Source organism: Chenopodium album, chromosome 22, assembly GCF_948465745.1.
Source record: "Chenopodium album chromosome 22, dcCheAlbu1.1, whole genome shotgun sequence".
In the NCBI taxonomy this organism is placed as follows: domain Eukaryota; kingdom Viridiplantae; phylum Streptophyta; class Magnoliopsida; order Caryophyllales; family Amaranthaceae; genus Chenopodium; species Chenopodium album.
The window spans coordinates 2,152,901-2,172,483 of record NC_137855.1 but is presented as its reverse complement, the minus strand read 5'-3'; the positions used below and the strand labels follow the sequence as shown (position 1 = coordinate 2,172,483).

The 19,583-nt window shown below is 33.3% G+C and overlaps 3 protein-coding genes across 3 annotated transcripts; 1 reads left to right on the top strand and 2 right to left on the bottom strand.

Moving 5' to 3' along the window:
* Nucleotides 1-3,477: 3,477 nt before the first annotated feature.
* LOC145605501 (uncharacterized) lies at nt 3,478-5,922 on the bottom strand. Its single transcript, XM_081661563.1, has one exon. The coding sequence runs from the start codon at nt 5,122-5,124 to the stop codon at nt 3,871-3,873; it is 1,254 nt and encodes a 417-aa protein (XP_081517689.1). The 5' UTR covers nt 5,125-5,922; the 3' UTR covers nt 3,478-3,870.
* Nucleotides 5,923-6,452: 530 nt separating this feature from the next.
* On the bottom strand, nt 6,453-9,809 carry LOC145605956 (uncharacterized). The gene is made up of 4 exons (XM_081662022.1): nt 9,505-9,809; nt 8,948-9,105; nt 7,599-7,703; nt 6,453-7,269 (listed from the first exon to the last, which is right to left on the bottom strand). Exons 1-4 carry the CDS (start codon nt 9,577-9,579, stop codon nt 6,771-6,773), a joined length of 837 nt encoding a protein of 278 aa, XP_081518148.1. The 5' UTR covers nt 9,580-9,809; the 3' UTR covers nt 6,453-6,770.
* Nucleotides 9,810-11,272: 1,463 nt separating this feature from the next.
* On the top strand, nt 11,273-15,346 carry LOC145605693 (uncharacterized). Its single transcript, XM_081661764.1, has 6 exons — nt 11,273-11,431; nt 12,320-12,407; nt 13,515-13,579; nt 14,541-14,609; nt 14,694-14,743; nt 14,937-15,346. The coding sequence occupies exons 1-6, from the start codon at nt 11,360-11,362 to the stop codon at nt 15,046-15,048; spliced, it is 456 nt and encodes a 151-aa protein (XP_081517890.1). The 5' UTR covers nt 11,273-11,359; the 3' UTR covers nt 15,049-15,346.
* Nucleotides 15,347-19,583: the final 4,237 nt, after the last annotated feature.

Here is a 19,583-nt window from a genome sequence, read left to right as displayed (position 1 = left end):
GAACCCTATATGATCACTATATGTTGTCACAAATGTTCGTGGTAGGCTTGAGACTATGAAATCGGTGCAAGTTGTAAACGGGTAAATTGATCAATTAGAGGCATATTGGATGGTTTTACCCACTCAAATGGACTCCCGAGGTGTATTAGGATCCATGGTAAGCATCTCGTAAATTTTTATTTTCGGGTTAAAAAAAGTGGGAAAATGTCCAAAATTGAAGGCTATAATACATGATTTCGGGTCAATTTTTTTATTTTTTCAAAAAATGAACTGAATGCGTGAGGTGACTCATAGGGTCATATAAAGTGGATTGAGACTATAAGACACCTATAACGATGTATATACAAGCATAAAGTACCAAAATGAGTTTTGACTCTATTTTGAGATTCATGAAATATAATGATGTCATATAAGTATAACGATGTCATATAAATATAACGATGTCATAAAACTATATTGATGTGGTGTGACATGATTATAATGATGTCATATGATGTAATTATATTTATAACGATGTGACTTGACAATATTGATGTCATATACAGAGTAATATAATATAATGATGTCATATAAACGAAATGATGTCATCAATCAATATTACTAAAAGCGAATTTCAAGGACACTTAGGCCCTGTTCTTTTGAGCTTCTGGGCAGAGCAGAGCAGATTTCAGCAGAGCAGAGCAAAGAAGAGCAGAGCAGATTTAAGCAAAGCAGAGCAGAGCAGATTGAAGCAGAGCAGAGCAGAGCAAAGCAGAGCCGAGCAGAGCAGAGCAGATTTCATTATTATTATTATTATTATCATTATTGTTATTATTATTATTACTATTACTATTATTATTATTATTACTATTATTATTATTATTATTATTATTATTATTATTACTACTACTACTACTATAATAATAATACTAATGATTTATTATTGTTATTAAATATTTAATATTAATATTATTATTATTATTAATATTATTATTATAATTATTACTACTACTACTATTATAATCATTAAATTTTATTATTAAATATTAATTATTATTAATAATATTAATATTTTTAAATATTAATTATATTATTATTATTAATAATATTATTATTAAATATTATTAATATTATTATTATTAAATATTAATTATTATTATTAAATACTAATTTTTAATAATATTATTATTAAATATTAATTATTATTATTATTATTAAATAATAATTATATATTATTATTAAATATTAATTATTATTATCATTAAGTATTAATTATTTATTATTATTATTAAATATACATTATTATAATAATTTAATATTAAGTATTAATTTTAAGCAGAGCAGAGCAGGGCAGAGCAGAGCAGATTGAAGCAGAGCAGAGCAGACCAAAGCAAAGCAGAGCATATTTCAGCAGAGCAGAGCAGCTCTAAAGAACGGGGCCTTAGCAATGTATTATTAAAAAATTTTCGGCCAAAATTATATTCTTAAAAAAAAAACATTCCTACATACAAATAAGGTTACATTTAGATTATGACTTTTATATTACGAGTAATTAAAATCTAAAGTATTAGAACGATAGAACAAAAAAAAAAAAAACCCTAGCCTCCTCTCTCTCCTAAAGTTTAGCCTCCATTGTCAATTTTGAAGGGGCTTCCATCGGATTTCACCGGTGGAAAGCCCCAATCTTTATTTTCTTTTAAGTTTTTAATTTTGTTTCTTAGGTTACAATAATGTCTCCCTCGAAAGAAAGGGTTTATCTCCTTCGAAAGACAAGGTTTTTTCGATCTCCTTTGAAAGACAAGATTTTTCGGACTCCTTCGAAAGACAAGGTTTTATTTGTGCTTAATTTGGTCTCTGGTTGTGCGGGGCTACTATTGATTATGGCTCGGATTCGGGTTACGGAATCAACACAAGAATTTTTTTTCTCCCAAAATTACGAAGCGGCGACGTATCCACTCAAAAGGTTGTATGAGACAACGAACCGAGAATGTGCCGAATTGTTGTATTTATGTATTTGGATTCTTAGCCCTTCCCCGATTTATTCTTGTTTGATTTTGTTAAATTCGTTTTCATTATCGTTAATTGTCAATTGTAGATGCCGTATGGCTATTATTAATGAAATTTAATGTCCTTTAGTACTTCTTTCAAAAAAAAAAAAAAAAAGAAAATCTAAAGTATTAAAAAATCGAATATAAAGGGGGCACTTGGCAATGTATTATTAAAAAAATTCCGCCAAAATTACTTTCTAAAAATAATCATTACTATATAAAAATAAGGTTACATTTAGATTATAACTTTTATATTATATAAATAGATTATACCTCCTAAAATATACTCAACTTACACATTATTACAATTACATATTTACAGATTTTTCAACATGTTTGTATTGTTGTAATATATATTTAATGTGTTTTTATATCGGGTTAATCGATCAATTTTTTATATAACTATATTTTTATTATAGTTATTCAACATCCTTGATTTTACGGGATTTAACCTAGTATAACCATAATGGTAATTTGATTTGACAAAAGTAATGAAAAAGAACACATATTATATGATTGATGTAACTATTAATATGCTATTCACACGTGTATAGATTGATATGATGTGATGCGATGTGCTGATTGATAGATTTGAGTAAACTATTGATGTTTGTAAGTATCATATCTTATCTCAAGTAAACAATCAATTACCTCACTTATTTCATCATCACCAACACAAAATGTCCCCTAATCACCCCAATTACCTTGTTCTGGGGTCAGTCACCACATTCTCGGTCCCGATCCCAAAACCTCGCGTCATGTATGTACTTGTTAGAATTGTTTCAATATGTATTTTTTTATTATCAACTTTTATATTGTTCATAAATAATTAGGTGAGTAATAATCCAAAAAATGTAAGAAACAACAAGTCGATTATTGTCTTGATATAGTAATATCATAACTAATCTAAATGCAATTGTGAGAATACGGTCATCACTAACTTTGTATAAATAAAAATCATAAGATTTTGTTTCTTTTATCCACATCTTCAAATTCATAAGATTTTGTTTCTTTTATCCACATCTTCAAATTCATGAGTACGCAACTAGAAAAGCTTACATTATTGTCTTTTATGACTCACTGTCTCTTCCTCTTATAATGTCTAACTCTTAAATTTGGTAAGGCATAAATGTATACCTCAAATTCCCAATCTCATTTCTCTTGACAATCAATTTGCTTTTTATCCCACTACCTTGGCACAATAATGAACTTCAAAAAAGTAAATCTACAAAAATCACAAAAAGCCACACTTCGTTTGCCTTTCCGTTATCATTCTTCATGAATCATGATTAACCCACATTACATAAGTGTCAATCAATTCATAATCCAAAACATAGATTTTAGTAACCCACATTATATGTAAACAAATTCACTCTTGAAAACCAGTCAAAAATCTTTGGAACACTACTCTTTGTAGCAAGCTTGAAATCAATTCTCATAGAAGGAACAATGAAATCAAATGGAATTGCCGAAAGAGAAACTAGTTTTTACACCAAGTACTTGTTTAGGGTACAATTCAAAAAAGTTTTATACTCCGTACTTTGTATTGGCTATCTAACCTATTTAGGAAGAAAGATTTGCATCTTCGGAGTACCATTAACTTAATAAATCTTTAACACTAAATGACATTTAAAAAGGTCACGTCGTACATGAGTTAAGCTTGGACCAAAACATGAAGATTGCATGCATGCATTTGTTTTGGTGCTTGTAATCTCACTAATTTATAGCAACAAACACAAACTCCATCTTTCACTAGATTAGAGTATCATCTTTCAAACACTAATCTTGTTACCTTAAACCAACCATTTGCATAGTAACAAATTTCGTAAAACTTTATGCCATTTCAAAAAAAAGCCCGGCTACCATAGAACACTCTTGAACCATCCTTCTTCTTGTTCTCAACATCCAAATCATTGTTTCTTTCCATAATTCGCATCACATTCCCGGCAGTTTTATTATCAGTGCTCGAATCGAGTTCCATAGGCAGCTTCATATTTGCCAAGGACTCGGTAAATTGCTGCATGCTCTTCATGTACATATCCACAATTTGCTGCTGCATTGCTGCCTGCTCCACCTCTAGGCCTGCATTCCTTACTTGAGTCGGAAAAACCCGGCTTGTATTCCCATAACCTGAACTTTCACCTGTACAATCTTCAATTTCATTGGTTTTCTCTCTTTGATCACCATCTACCCTACTCTGGCTCTCCCCTGTTTCAGGTTGTGTTGGTGTTGGTGTTTGTTGATCACTGGCTGAATTTGAATCAGCCGTGTTTCGGTCATCACTTAGGCTTGTTGTGGAGCTCAGAATCCCGGAGTTTCGATTACTCTCATCTCGAGAGTTATCGTTCTCATTCTCATTCTCTTCTGAAGAGTTTCCTGCCATTTCATAATCATACTCGGCTTTTAAAGCCGAGCCTAGATGAAGAAATGAGCCTAAAGAACAGGTATTGGAATTAAAAAACTCAGAGATCATCACTTGATCTTCTGTTGCTGCATTAATATCAGGGAATTCAACTCTTGAATAATCATTTGGATCAAGCAAAACTACTTCAGAAGAAATAGATGAATTCCCTGAGAAATTGCGAAACGGGTTGTTCGCAGAGGAATTCAGGGGAGAAACAGAGGATAGGTTTGTTGAAAGTGAAAGACTCAATTGCACAGTTCCAGCAGGTGAGTGAAAAAGATCAGTAGAAGAAAGACTGAAATTTTGACAGCTTATTTTACCTCCTTGGTTAACAATCTGAGGAATTGGGACTAAAGCAAACCCCAAAAGCTGATCTTCAAGCAAGTTTCTAGCTCTACTTAGCATCCATATCTCACATTTGAGAACAGCATCTATTTGCTTCACATTCAACTCCAACTTCTCTCCGAATTCAGGGTTCTTACCTCCTCCTACGACAACCCGAGTCGAAACCATTTCATCCGGGTTGTAGGTAAGGGAGAATTTAGAGTAAACATCTTGGTTGTCATAGATGCATATGTTGTGTATGTTCCTAGCATGATGTATAAAGATTTCTAGTTTCCCTGAGAATTCGACCCCGTTTTCAGGATCATCAGAATGGTAACAGAATCTGGATGATTGATTCAAGGATTCCATGAAGAAAAGAGCATGAATAATGGTCAAATATGTATAGATTGGATAACAAATGAGAAGACTAGAAAAGGAAGAATTGTAAAAGAAAAGTAATCTATTTATAGAGAAAGGTTATGTATAGTTTTCTAAATAGTTGTTGATGAAGAAGCTAGAAAAATAGTGTCTTTAAGTCTTCTAAGACAGTTGGTGATTCTTGAAGTATGAAGAACATAACAACTTCAAGTAAACTCAAGACAAAGCAGAAAAAAATCAGTAGAAAAAGACATACAAGAATTTAGATACAGTAGAATGGAAGGAATTTGAGCAAGTTGAGGTGGGTGAAGGTAGTAGGTAGAATGGGAGAAAATGAATTCAGATAATGATGTTATAGGAATATAGTGTCACTCTTCTCTTTTCACCTTCCTTTTTATAGGCCTATATTCTTTTTCCAATCTTTTTTAGTTTTTTTATCATAATAGCCACGTTTCTAACTCAAAGATGTGCAAAAACATCCAATCTTAACAGTTTTTCATTTCAAATTAACTCCTAACTTATATGAATAATCCTAAATTACCTATATATACCAGGAATATTAATAACGTTCACTAAAATAGTATGAGATGGATTATGGATGATACCATCCTTCGAGGGTGTGTTATTTGTTATATACATCGTATACGTACTAAATAAACAAAAACAAAATAACATAAATAGAGATATTTAAAGTAGAGGAAAGAGAGAGAGAGAAAGACCTTTGCTTTGCTTGACAATGCAGCTTCCACTTCATAGTGATGAGGCCTCCCTCCACTGAAATGTAAATGGTGATGTCCCACTTATTGACCTTTACTAGGGTTTTGATTACATCTCCATCCACAATTCACAAAGTTACTACACTTTCCTGAGCTGCAAGGCAAGCAAATGGTCCAATTCACTCACCAAGAGTGTCAATACAACAAAAATGTCTGTCTCAAAAAAAAAATGTGATAAAGTTATGCTGTAGGAACTAATGATCTTCATTCACATAAATCATTTCGATTAGTTACATGTCTACTGCCATGCACAGACATTTGACTATCGAATTAGGCTGGAATATGATGGGGCAACAACCATCACCAAACTCCAGTCATAAACACAGGTTGAAAATGTCCCGTGTGAACGGAATCTCGCCTGCAAATAGTCAAAAATAGAGAGCGGAGAGACTGGTCATATTACAAGCATTGTCGTAGCTGTATGTATGTATGCATGCATGTAAATCATATCTATTCAAATGAAAGAACATTCAAACACATAATTACCACGAGAAATTCGCGGACAAGTAAAAGGGTAAGAGGAGAAAGATGAGGGCAATGGAAGAATCCAAAGATATACACTAATGCACTTCATAAATGTGTCAGCTGAAAGAATTATTTACACGAACAAATCCAAAGAATTCACAAGAACCAAGTTTAAAGGTTATTGCAATATCTTTTTGAAGAAGTTCCAGCCCAGAAATAATGGGATGATAACTAAGGTAACTACTTGCAGAGTATATGGTTCTTAAACAGACCAGTCAGCTATGGTGTCATTATTTTACAAGCGGAAATTAAGAGACGGAAGGTACTGTACAAGGGATGCTGGTGGTGACACAGAAAGCCGCTGGCTTGCAAGGTACTTTTCACAACACCCCCTTATCAGATACTCCTACCTAACCTAGCCAAATGCTGTTGATGTTTTGCCGCAGCTGCCTTGTCAGCAGCTTCGCGCTTCAGTGCCCTCTTGGCACGTCGCCCCACCAAATCTTTTCCAGCCTCTTTCTTCTTGGATGTATCAGAAGAGCTGGCATCTAAATCCTTATCCACCTCTTTCTGTTTGCGCTGTCGAGACGAACTAGCACCTGAGTTGTGAGAATTTGATCTAGGGACTGGTCTTGCCTCCTGGCGACCTGCCCTTATGTAACCATTATCTCCCCACCTCCTGTTGCCAATGCGAAGGCTTGGTGAGCTATGAAAATAAGCATCCTCAAGATCCTCATCATTGAGATCCTCATATTCATATTGATATTGGTATTGATAGTAGAAAATATCATCCAGCTCGTCATAAAAGTCATCTCGATGCTCCACAGCTATAGGTTTAAACCATGAGGCTCTCACAAGCAAGCACACACTTTCTTCAAGCATGTAGTCACGCAAGCTGCAAGATGAAGAGCAGCACTACATAAGCAAACTGCACATGCATGATTCATCATGCATCCAGGAAATGAATGTGTGTATCTATGACCCAATCTCAACAGCATAGCAGTGTATAAGAAGTGAAGCCAACACCCTTTTGCCTTATCTCTGCCTCCCAATGCAAGAGGCAAAAAAAATATGAAAAAGTAGCTAAAATAAGATACACTATAAGTGACAGGACAAAGTGAGTACCATCACTGTCATATGTATATTCTTATATGATGAGAACCTTCTAAAAGGGGACGGGGCAGGGGTCGGAAGGAAATTACTAACATGTTAAGAGTTCAATACCTTCCATCAAGCGCACGATGAACACTGAGGGATTCAAATGGATTTTTGCACTGCGGGCATTTTGGATTCTCATGATATGTTGCCCATTGCAAGATACAGTTGACACTGAAAATGCAGAAAATCCCCCCAAAAAATCAATAAACTTCCTGAATTACTCAAGTAATTAAAGGAAAGCAAACAATAATGGATTCTTTTCATGATCACAATAAAATAAGATGACAGTTTGCTTCAGAGGACAATGGAATCCAACTCCAGTTAGAACAATTCCATAAGAAATTTTCCATGCAGTTTAATATTAATAAATATAATGAAACTTCTAATATAACTGTGCATTCTAACCAAAAGAAGATATGCCCTTTAGCTTATACTAAAAGCCCTACTTTAAGGTGACATAAAAAATGTGTCAGAACATCTTTTGGCTGTGCTCAACAGCCTTTATGACAAAGACATACTGCTCATACACTAACATTATAGATTCAGATAAGAATAACTGCGGGATGGCCTGGATCCCCTTAAGTACTCCAAGCTCATAATCGCATATATATTTGACACGTGTTTGTAATTAATATCAAACAACGAGTGAGCATGCCCCATTTTATCCCACATCTCCCAGGTGAAGTCTACAAATATAACAAGCTTTCCTTCCATTACAGTTCAAATATACTTAGTTATAAATCAAAGAAAACAGATTCCATGCTCAAATAACCAAGTGCACAAGTAACAATATCTTCCTTATATAGCAGTCAAAGAATAGATTTTTGTAACAAAAATTTAGTCTTTCTCCTCAAGTTCACCAACAATTTATAATTTCATCACAATTACATAATAACACGGTATGGTGACATTATTACTTAACCAAACTCGTAAATACAAGATAAATTCCAACCCTCCTAATTAATACAAAATCAACGTTTCAACTTCCAAACAATTCAATAGCGATAGCTGTACTTAATTCATACATTGTACAAAAAACAGAGCATGGTTCGTGAAAGGTATAAGAACTTGTAATTCTTAATATTGATATATAAGAATCAAAACTACTGAATAAATCCAATCAGTTACACTTGCTGAGATAATCACAAATATTGGCCACATTTTACGCTCTTCAGTGGTTTGTCATCGTCACATAATCAATACTACTTGAAACAATACAATGGCATAATTTCTCCCAAAATGCACAAGTTTCATAAAGAAGATCAACATAACAACACATTGCAAATCAATCATATTCATATGAAACCAAATATCCAAAAGATCAATATAAACACGCAAAAATCAATCAAATGCTATGAAAGTGAAATCAAAATGTGAATGATAAATCATGGAAAACAATAAGAAAGGAGACAAACCAGTAAACATGCTCGCAACCTTTAACAAGGGCAGTTTCTTGAAGCTCAATGTCATCCAAACAAATGGCGCAGACACCATCATTAACCACCACAGCCACAGCAGAAACTTCACCCCCTTCACTTCCTTCTCTCTCCTCCTCCACCTCCTTCATTTTCCCCTGTTCCACACAATTACCCAGAAGATCATATATCAATAAATTTGATCATATAATCCCAAATCCCCAAATCTAGATCAGCTCGGATTAAAAAAAAAAAACCCTAATTAATCAATAACCTATATGCCAAAACCAATCAAATAACATCAAATCCCCAAATTGGGATCAATTTAAGCAAGAACCCTAATCAAATCAATCGCCAAAAGCCAAAATCAATAAACAACCTCACTTTCCCAAATTAGGATCAATTACATAAAGAAAACCCTAATTAATCAATTACCCAGAAGCTAAAATCAAACAAATAACCTCAAATCCCCAAATTAGGATCAATTTTCGACGAAAACACCTAATTAATCAATGACCCAGAAATGAAAATCAAACAAAGAGCTTAACTTTGTTTACCTGATCTAGGATGACAACATGGTTGTTGAGATCGTTAGTAAGGGTTTCGTCAACAAAGGCGGTGAGTGAAGTCATAGCTATATAAAAATGGAGGATAAAAATAGAAGAGGAGAGAGAAAAAAAGGGGGTAAATAAATGAAGAAGCCCCCAAATTAGAAACAAATTAAACGGAAGAAGATAGAATCAAAGATGGTATAATTCTTATACTTTTTCCAGATTCCTGCAAAAATAAAGAAAAAAAGTACAGAAAAATTGGAGAAGAAGGGAGAAGAGGAAAAAGTCCCCTCCCTTTTTTTTTTCTTTTTTTTTTTTGAGGGATAAAAATGGGAAATGTAGTGGTTGATATTAATTTATACCAGTCAATTTTCTGGGTTTTAATTTTTTTTTCACCTTTGAAAATGAATTATTTAATGATTAATTGATTATCGCTCCAAAATAATTGGGTTGTTTTGAATTTTTGTGGATGTGGTGCAAAATGAAGCTTGGGCTTTGCCTTCAATGCCTTGGGGTCCAATCTGCTTCCTACAAGGGTAACCTTGAATGGTTGTCTACTTGTCTTTTACTCCCTCCGTCGTCCCTTAATGATAGTTCGGCAATTTTTACGGGAATTATAAACATAAATAAACAGTAAAAGGTAAATTTACATTGGGTATATAAAAAAAAGTAACAATTATATATGAAAAATCAAAATTTACATCGAAAAGTTAACTTTGCACAATTGTTGTTGCAAATTGGAGGGGCTGTTGTTAAAAAATTACTAATATTATTGGTTGTTGAAAAAAGCAAATGGGGTGAACATTTTGGAACTAAAATTTAGCCAAAAGCCCAAAAGGGACTATCAATAAGAGGATGAAGGGAGTACTACGTAACTCTGATCATAGATTCTAGTAAGCATTCGCGGACTAAGAAATGAACATGATAAGGATGAAACCATTAGCCATGTACATCACTCAGCAATCAATAAATACAAGCCACGATCAGGGATGGAAGTTTGTTTTCAATTCGTGGCAAGCCACGAGTAGGAATTAAAGTTTGCTTTCAATTTGAGCTCGGCTCAAGTTCAATGAAATTCAAAGTAGAAATTGTTCTGAAATATAAAGTCCAATCCAATAAGTGGACATAGTCCACTATAATCCATTCAATTTATAAATAGGTAGTTTGGGTCCAATCCAAAGATCCAAATCAATATAAACACATTCATATTCTTTGCATAACGGCCCATGAGCCATCTTTTCGTACAATATATAAAATTTACTCATATGCACGACGGTCCGTATGTTAATGCAAAACTTTAAACCATAATATCTTTAATTATTAATAAAATTTTCCCATGAACATGACTAGACCTCAACTTGACAACATTTTTTTTTTAAATCCAGATATTTAGAAGTAGGGGATAGGTAATGGTCCCTACTTCCAATTACGCTCTTACTTAAATCTCTAGGATTGAGATAAATCTCTTAAGATTCTTACCATAGTTACCAAATGAGCCAACACTTTGTTAGTAGAAAGTATTCTATAGTTCTTTATGAAACATAACATCATATACTTGTATTTGTATATGGAGTACTTTGTATTAGCATTATGGTAGTCTAATCCCTAGCTGGGCTGGCAAAATTGTGAGAGATGCCGGCTCAGTAGAATCCCTCTTCTTACCTTAAAAAAATAAAATAAAATAAAATTCCTAGGCTAAAATTGTGTTGGGCTAAGAACTACATTAAAATCCCATTGTTTGATTGAGGCACAAGTACACAAAAAGTTTAGGCAAAGTCCAGGGTAAAAAAGAACAAACTTTGAACTCACCCAAAAGCCAAAACCTCTTCTTTCTCTCTCCTCTTCTTCTGTAAAACAAAAAATGGGCGTCGAAGAAACTCCGGCGACTGAGATTTCACCGGAGATGATGGAGCAAGTTGAAGCCTTACTTGAGGTAATTATTTACTTTGATTGTAAACTATCTATTGTTATTTCTTAATTATTTCCTAAATTAAGCAATTAATCCTCCCCTGTTTTTTTAATGCTATTCATCATCATACTATGATTATTTGATTCATGTTAAAAACTTACGATTTTGAAACCCATTTTGGAATTTTCTTGTACCCTTTATAATTTTATTTTATACTTGTATAAATGATGAATCTTGCTGATTAATTTTTATTTTCTAGGTTATGTGAATGACATTAATATTTGTGTTGATTAAAGTAATTGGTGTCTTCATGCTTATGTTTGATGGGTTCATTAGTACGAGAGCTTATAGATGGATTAATATGTTGCCTAATTTAATTATTTTTGGTTACTTATTTTTAGTAAAACCATCAAATAATTGAATAAAATTAAAGGATATTACATAGTTGAATTAGGCATCAAATTGCACAAAATTTTGACATGGTAAGTATAGGTGTTAGTATGGGCTGTATGGCTTAGTGCTAGCTAGAAGATGGAACATGAATAGCAGGTTCTGGTACATGGAACTAATGAGGGAACATAATTTGTTAGCATCATATGTTGAGTTAGTCCACTTGGCACTAGTGCACCTGTGTTCGGGTTCACTTGTTCTAGAGCGCGGCATCATAGTTCTTTGGGGTTTGGGTGGGTGTTCACTATTTTCATTCATGTACCCACTTAATCTATTATTAGGGTGGGCACATTTTTAGGGTAGGGGAGGTGGCATTTGGATTTAATCCCTTTTTTGTATATGTTGTTGGCTTGAATCCGCAACGTCATCTCAAAGAGTTTCATTAGTTGGATGGCATTTTCTTATTCCTGCTACGGAATTGGTGGGTTGCATTTCGTGACAATCTTTATTTCCACTGCTTAGGCTGCTAGATATGATGATCTTGATGACCTGAAAGAGTTAGAATCTGCTGGAGTCTCTCTTAATGCCAAGGATTCTCAAGGCAGAACAGGTTTGATTGCCTTTGTCTCAGTTTTCCTGCTTTTTCTACTTGTCTTATTGAATCATTGTGATTTGTGATGATATCATACATCAATTTATTCATGTTTGGACTGGAGTTTTTGCATGTCAATTCAATTCTGTATTGCTACTTTGTTGCAACAAGTCAATGTTGGAAATTGTACCCCTACACTTGAAGACTTGCTTAGCAAAGAGCTGATTAGGGGTTCATATAGTACTGCTTGGTTGTTCTGTTGCCTATTATTGTTTGATCTTGTATAGTTACTCGATGAAGTTGTATATTCGAACTGCTTAGAATGTGGCTTTTGTTCATAGTGTGAATATGGTACCGGAAAACTGCCACTCATTTGTGATAGGTTGATGAGGACCTTGTTGTAGTCTTTTAGATTCTCAAGTCCTTTATAATACTATTCCATATCTAGTTGAGGACTACAACTGAAGGTGAAAGTTATTGGTCGTGATGTGTTTTCCATTTATTTGTTTTCAGTAATGTGAATGAATGTGTCAGTTCTGCCATTAATAGGCAAAGACATGTACGTTACTCTGTAAATGATGTTCTCGAAGTGGGCCTCATGCCCAGATTACATTTATTTGTTATTGAGGACCAAATCATGAAATTACCATCCCATTGCTTTCAAAATTGTTAATTTTTACTTAAATGACTGTAAAATTTTGTTATTTGTTAATTTAAAGCCCTTTGTACCCTTAGTGTACCTGCTAATATATCCTTATCCTGTTATCCTTATGCTCTTTTAGATATCATCTATGATTATTCCACCCTAACATTGCAATATTTCATCTTTTTTTTCTTTTATTGCCCCTTTTATGTTGAACAAGATATTATGTTTTAGATCCTGATCAATTTTTCCTCATTGTTTTGCCATATGCATTTTGGCAATAAACATGTGTGTGGCCAGCTTTAAGCTTGAGAAAAAGCATCATTGTGATTAGTGACTTAGCATTGTCAATTAAGTGATTGGTAGTGGACTACAAGACTGTATGTACTGCCAAAGCTCTTGTCATACTAAGATTGATGCTTGCATCACATTAATCTGTGCATGTCAGTCTTTCATTTCATCGTCCTTATTATTCAATGCAGCTCTTCATATGGCAGCGGCCAATGGTCACCATGGCATTGTGGAATACCTTATAAGTAAAGGTGTGGTAAGTAAATTTTCTCGTTCCATATTTTACATGATTCGTAGTAGTGATTAGTGAGTCTGCTTGATCATTTAATAGAATTGAGATTTAATAGTACCTAAGCACTAGTCAATGTGCTTTGTGTTCTATTAGAGAATATACAAAATGTTGCGGCTTCATCTTCCTAATTACTCCCAACTTCTCACTGAATGTTGTGAGGACTACACATGAAAAAACTAAAGATGGTGCATAGGCAAGGTGATAATCCATCATAGTTAAATGGTGATAAAGTGATATTCAATTCAGGCATACTCAATCATTGTTTATTGAAAATCAATCATGCCTATTCAATCATAGTTTATTGATGAATTCTAGTAGATACTAACACTCACTATAGAGACTGATGAAGTTGTATCTCATAGGCTTATCAAAAATCTTAGTATTAACGCTTAAAAAAAATCTAAATATCATGCACTGAAGACTGAACCATGTTTGATGATTCTCATAATCTGTTGCCGTTCACTTTGGGCACTTTTGTCTGGATAATTCACCTAGTTTAGCTGTTTGTGCACATCATCCTGGTTTTGCAAGAATTGTAACTTATACATGGCTCCATCGTTTCCATAGTCATACTAGGGCTAGGCACTTGAAGCAATTCGTTATTATAGATAATGGTCCTCTAAGCTGTACCTTCCTATACAAGAATCAATATGTTAAGATATTCCATAGTCAAGCTTGTTTTGCTGAGAGTTGTTTTGGGATGGAGGTGACCTTTTAGGAAGTTTTTCCTGGGGACACACAAGTGAGAGTTTAGTTTGTTGGAAGGCCATCTTAGTCTGTGGTGCTTCTTGTTAATCCTGGAAGCAGCCCTTTAGTATCTATTTATGATCCGGGAGGTGGTCAGGGTGTTACGGTTCTTGAGCAAATCTCAGCTTCTATAGTATTGATTCTTATATGTATTGAGTCATTTTTCCATGTAACACAGGATCTAAATTCTTTGAATGAAGAAAAGAACACACCTCTTCATTGGGCTTGTCTGAATGACCGAATTGAGGTACTAATTAATTACGGAGTTCATTCACTGTATTACGTGTCATATTCATGAACCATTCACTGCTGATTAACTGCTCTGATTTAGGTGGTTAAATCTTTGATTTTGGCTGGAGCAGATGTCGCGATCCTTAACAGGTACGACTATCTTCTAATTCTGTTTATTGGTCTGATTTAAAATGTTCAAGCGTTACATTTTAGACATTGTATCCTTGTGCTAGAAAGTTGGGAAGCATACCATACTTTGGGTGCAACTGAAAACTCAGTTATAATTTTTCTTTAGTCTAGTGAAACAGAGTAATAAGTTTAAATCTATTTTTCAAATGTTTAGCCATGAGCGAACACCCATAGACGAAGCTTTGAGTAAGGGGAAGATGGACGTGCTCGATGCCATCAATTCAGCTGTTGCTCAAGTGGAGCTCAGTGAAACAAGCGTCTCATAATACGAACATTTTAGTCACCGAAGTTACAATTAGAGCATAAACGTCTCTTAGGGTTTCGAGCGGAAGTTCTTGGGAGCATTGTATCTACACAAAAAGCCATATTGTCACTCTTGTTTAAGCATCAATCATTTTCTATGATTTCTACCCTAGTGTTTTATTTGGCCATCTAGCAACTGCTGTGAAATTGTCTTTATGTAATCCTTGGCTATATATGTGTTTTGGCCTTTAGGGATCAAATACACACTGTGAAAACTGATAATCAGAGGAATGGCATAAAATGGCGCCGAATTTGTAGTAAGACAGTCTAAAGTTAGTTGTTTGTTAAATTTTCTTTACTGTTAAAGCTCATGACAGTTTTTTGTCTGTTGGCTTCCTAGGTCTAGTTACTATATACTTGTATATGCAAACTAAACAGTGCCAATTTTCTAACAAGACAATCTAAAGAAACTCTGTAAACATGTTTGATGGCTCACTACTAAAATTCGGGTAATGATTTAACATTAGCCAAAGTGGATTAGATGAATAGCGTAAAAAGTCATAACCCATTTAAAAAGATACAGAGGATGTATCACAAGTTCCGACTAAGCTACCTCCTAACCTCACTTGACAAGCTATGTTTCACAAAGAATAAATTATTCAGGTACGCTACATGTACGTACGTGTATCCATGTCCACTTAATAAAAAGCGAAAACAACATTCTTTTGACATTCTTTTTTAGAATGATTTTTATTTCTAAGTTCCCCACTATTATTGATCTTTATCCTTTGTATAATCATCATTCATCTCCACTAGTAAGAGAAAGGTAGAAAAACTATTCATCAAAGTCATCCCTTTTCACCAACAATAGTAATGGTAATTAACACAAAAGCAAGCAAACACACATTAGGAAGATGCTAAGTTTCTATTTCCTTATATATGTAACCACATTCTCTAGCACTTAGAGTTTAGACTAATAATTAAGCAACTTTCTATTTTAGGAATGTAAAACAAAACACCTTCTTTTAGACTCTAGAAGGTGTATATTTATGTAGCCTCTTGGGTTTCAAAGGGACAAGCAATTTCATATGCTTTATCAACTTTTTGATTTTTGTTTGATTTTTGTTTGATTAACTATATAGTAATATAGTATATAGTATAATGTCAATATTATTCCCTTTTACATTAGCTTTTTTATGCTATTATGCCGTGTACGTTATAATCTTTTACTATTAACAACATAATATATAGTCTTTGAACCGCCGAATGTCATTGACAAAAATATAAAGATGTTTGTATTAGAAAATTTAATTATATTGAAAAGGGAACATGGAGGAATCAATTAGGGGAAAAGGTGGAATAAAGAGGGAGATCAAAGAAAGGGAAGGAGATTTCTTTGAGAATTGTTTATCTAATGCATTGAAAGAAGTTTGCAATTAGAAAAAAGGGGAAAAGGAGAGATATATTGGTAGATGAGGAGGGAATGACAAGGTAAAGAGAGTCAAATGATTCATAGGTTAAAAAAAAAGTCAAAGCAATGACGAATATAAGACTAATTTTTTTAAAAAAAGAAGAACTATAGGGTTCGGTTATACCTTATATCACGCAGTATACTAAATTAGACATGGCTAAATTCATTATTTTAACATCCTCGAAAGATTTAAGAAAAACGGATGTTATTCTAAAGACTTGGAAGTTCAATTAGAGAAAAAATAGACATTTATCTCCTTAATCTCTAGTATTATTACTAATTTGTTACACTCCTTGCAAAATGGACTTAACTAGATCTTCTTGATCATCATCAAATTCATAATCAAGCAGAAAACGACAACACAACATTAGTCAATCACTCAATTTCATACACTAAGTTGAGGTTAATTTCAAACCCCTCATAATTATCACTAACATAATTAGATTATAAAAAAAATAATGCAAAGTAAGAATAATTCTCGTACCGAAGCACATGGTGTTCCCAAAATGGGTAACAATAGAGTGTATAAAATAAGAAGCTTTAATTTACTACTTGGAGTATAAGCCGCTTACCAACTTGACTTATCTTTCGGCTTCACATGCTAACCACCTACGTAATCCTAATCATATGAACCTACTTTTATAACCATTTTTTAAAAAATTAATTATATGTTATTACTGTTAATACTTTCAATTAGGGTTAGCTAATTAATTAAAGTAAATTTAATTTGCGTTTTCGTTTTCGTTTTGAAGTAAAATGAGCTTCTATAGGCTATAGCTAGGATAGATAAAATTGTAATTAATACGAGGTTGTGAGTTGTGACACGGTATAATAAAACCTTACACGAAACTACCAATCTCAAAATGGCTTCACTAAATGAAAGTGATTATCTTGTGAAATAGCTGAACTAGGATTTTGATTTTACATGACATTGATTTATACAAGTCATAAACTATAGTTTAAAGACCATGAAATTTGAATAATATTACAAGGTTATTAGTTCAAGGTTAAGATTAAGGTCAACTGTTGGATTATTATTTGTCTGAACCCATTACCTAAAAATACAAAACATAGAAAACTACATTCCTAGGAATCTTGCATTATTTTATGTATATACATATACATAAATTAAGACTTAAGAGCATAAGTCAACTAATTTCCACAATTGGTGACCAGCAAAATTAAAATCAGCAATATTATCAGGACATACTGTCACTTTTACAGCAATTGCTAATCTCAAGGTATTTCCCAAATGATTCTAGAAAACTATAAATTTAAATTAATTTTAATTCTAATGAAATGAAAGTTTATGCAAGGAATCATAAAAAAATTTACATGATCTTATAAAAATTCTTCATTTGCAAGAGTAAAATTAAAGAGTCTAAAGACGTTCAAATATACACAGTCTTATCCCTACTGATGGGTAAAACGTTAAAACCCGATACTTTACTTCTCGTAAGTCGAACCGAGTAAAATGAAACAAAACCCTAATAGTAGGGAGGCAAGTGAATGAATATAAAAGTGAGTGATTCCAGCTTCAAAAATGGGAGTGGGAAGAATATATACAAGGACCAATCATTTTCCCACTACAAGCTAGCACCACTTTTCCTTTCGGCCCCCCTTTCTGCCTACTTTCCGTTTTTTCTCTTAACAAGAATCAACATCTTAAGCTTCAAAGTATTGTTAATAATACCAAGGTATAATCAAAATTATATGCTTAATAAGATTCTTTGAGATTTGATTTTTAACCCTAAAGTTCAAACAAAAAGGTCATATATGATTGGAAGAAATTCCTTATATAATTAGAATCTTGATTTACATACAAAATGACCCCACATTTGTACGGATCCATCAAAGCATAAACTTATCAAACATGCAAAAATTAAACATAGAGAAGATTTTGCTGAGATGGGCAGCATGCATGATTTCATTACAATATAGGGACCTCGCCCGTGAAGCCATGGAAGAAGTCGACTTGAAAGGTTCACATATACGCAACCTTAATTCTACCTAAGCTTATTACTGTCAAATATTTGTCTTTCTGGTCAGACACAAACCTTAGAAATGCAGCAAAGAATAAAAATAGGTACTAGTAAAAGAAACAAGTCCTTGAAAGAGTGTTTGATGTAGTGTACTACTGCTATTCTCTTTCAGGGCAAACAAGGACAAGAGCTTTATGATACCACACAAAACCTAAAAATTTCGCAACATTAAACTTAAAAGAATAGGAGGTTCAACTAAAAATCCTGCATCACATCTGTATAATCCCTTCGTTTAGAAATAATTGTGTGTTATTTTTGTCGCTTACTTAATAAGGGAGATATGACATGAATTTAAACTATATAACATTTTGTTTATATTGACTAAATGTCATTTATTAGTCTCGCAACAAAACACATAATTGGGTTAATCAACTGATCAAGGGGCATGACATGTTCCCTAATCCAAACTGAAGAGAAGACACCAAAGGCAATAAACCAAATTAAACATGATAAATCAATCTTAACACAAAATAACATGTTTAAGCAATGCACATGCATATGTTCATGCCTTCAACTAAAGTTTGAAGCAAAAAACCTCAACAACATGAGATGTCGGATGATCAACTCTAACGAGCAGAACCTAGAATTTTACAGCATTCTCGGCTTCTCTAAGATATCAAGATCAGATACGTTAGCTGATAACAAGAGCTCAAGCTAAGGCTGAACAAACCGTCCATCAAAAAAGGCAACAGGATTTCACTGATTAAAACTCCATATGCAAAGTCGTCTTGAGAAAACCAGTGAAACTAATCAAGTCTGTTGAATATCAGCACATACTCTCAATTTTGATCAATTCAGAAACATATTATAATGTTGTAAAACGTATATATATATCAAGCCACATTAGCACAATGATATCAAGTTCATACAAAAAAGGAAGTAATGACATACATTACCTCTTTACTGCAGCTGTTGCAAGAAAAAGATGCAAAATTAAACCAATGTTATGAATTTAGACTATCTAGAGAATGCTTAAAATCTAAAACAGAAAGAGATGTCAAAACTAGTCATAAACATTTAGAAAAATCACCTTCACATTTCTTCG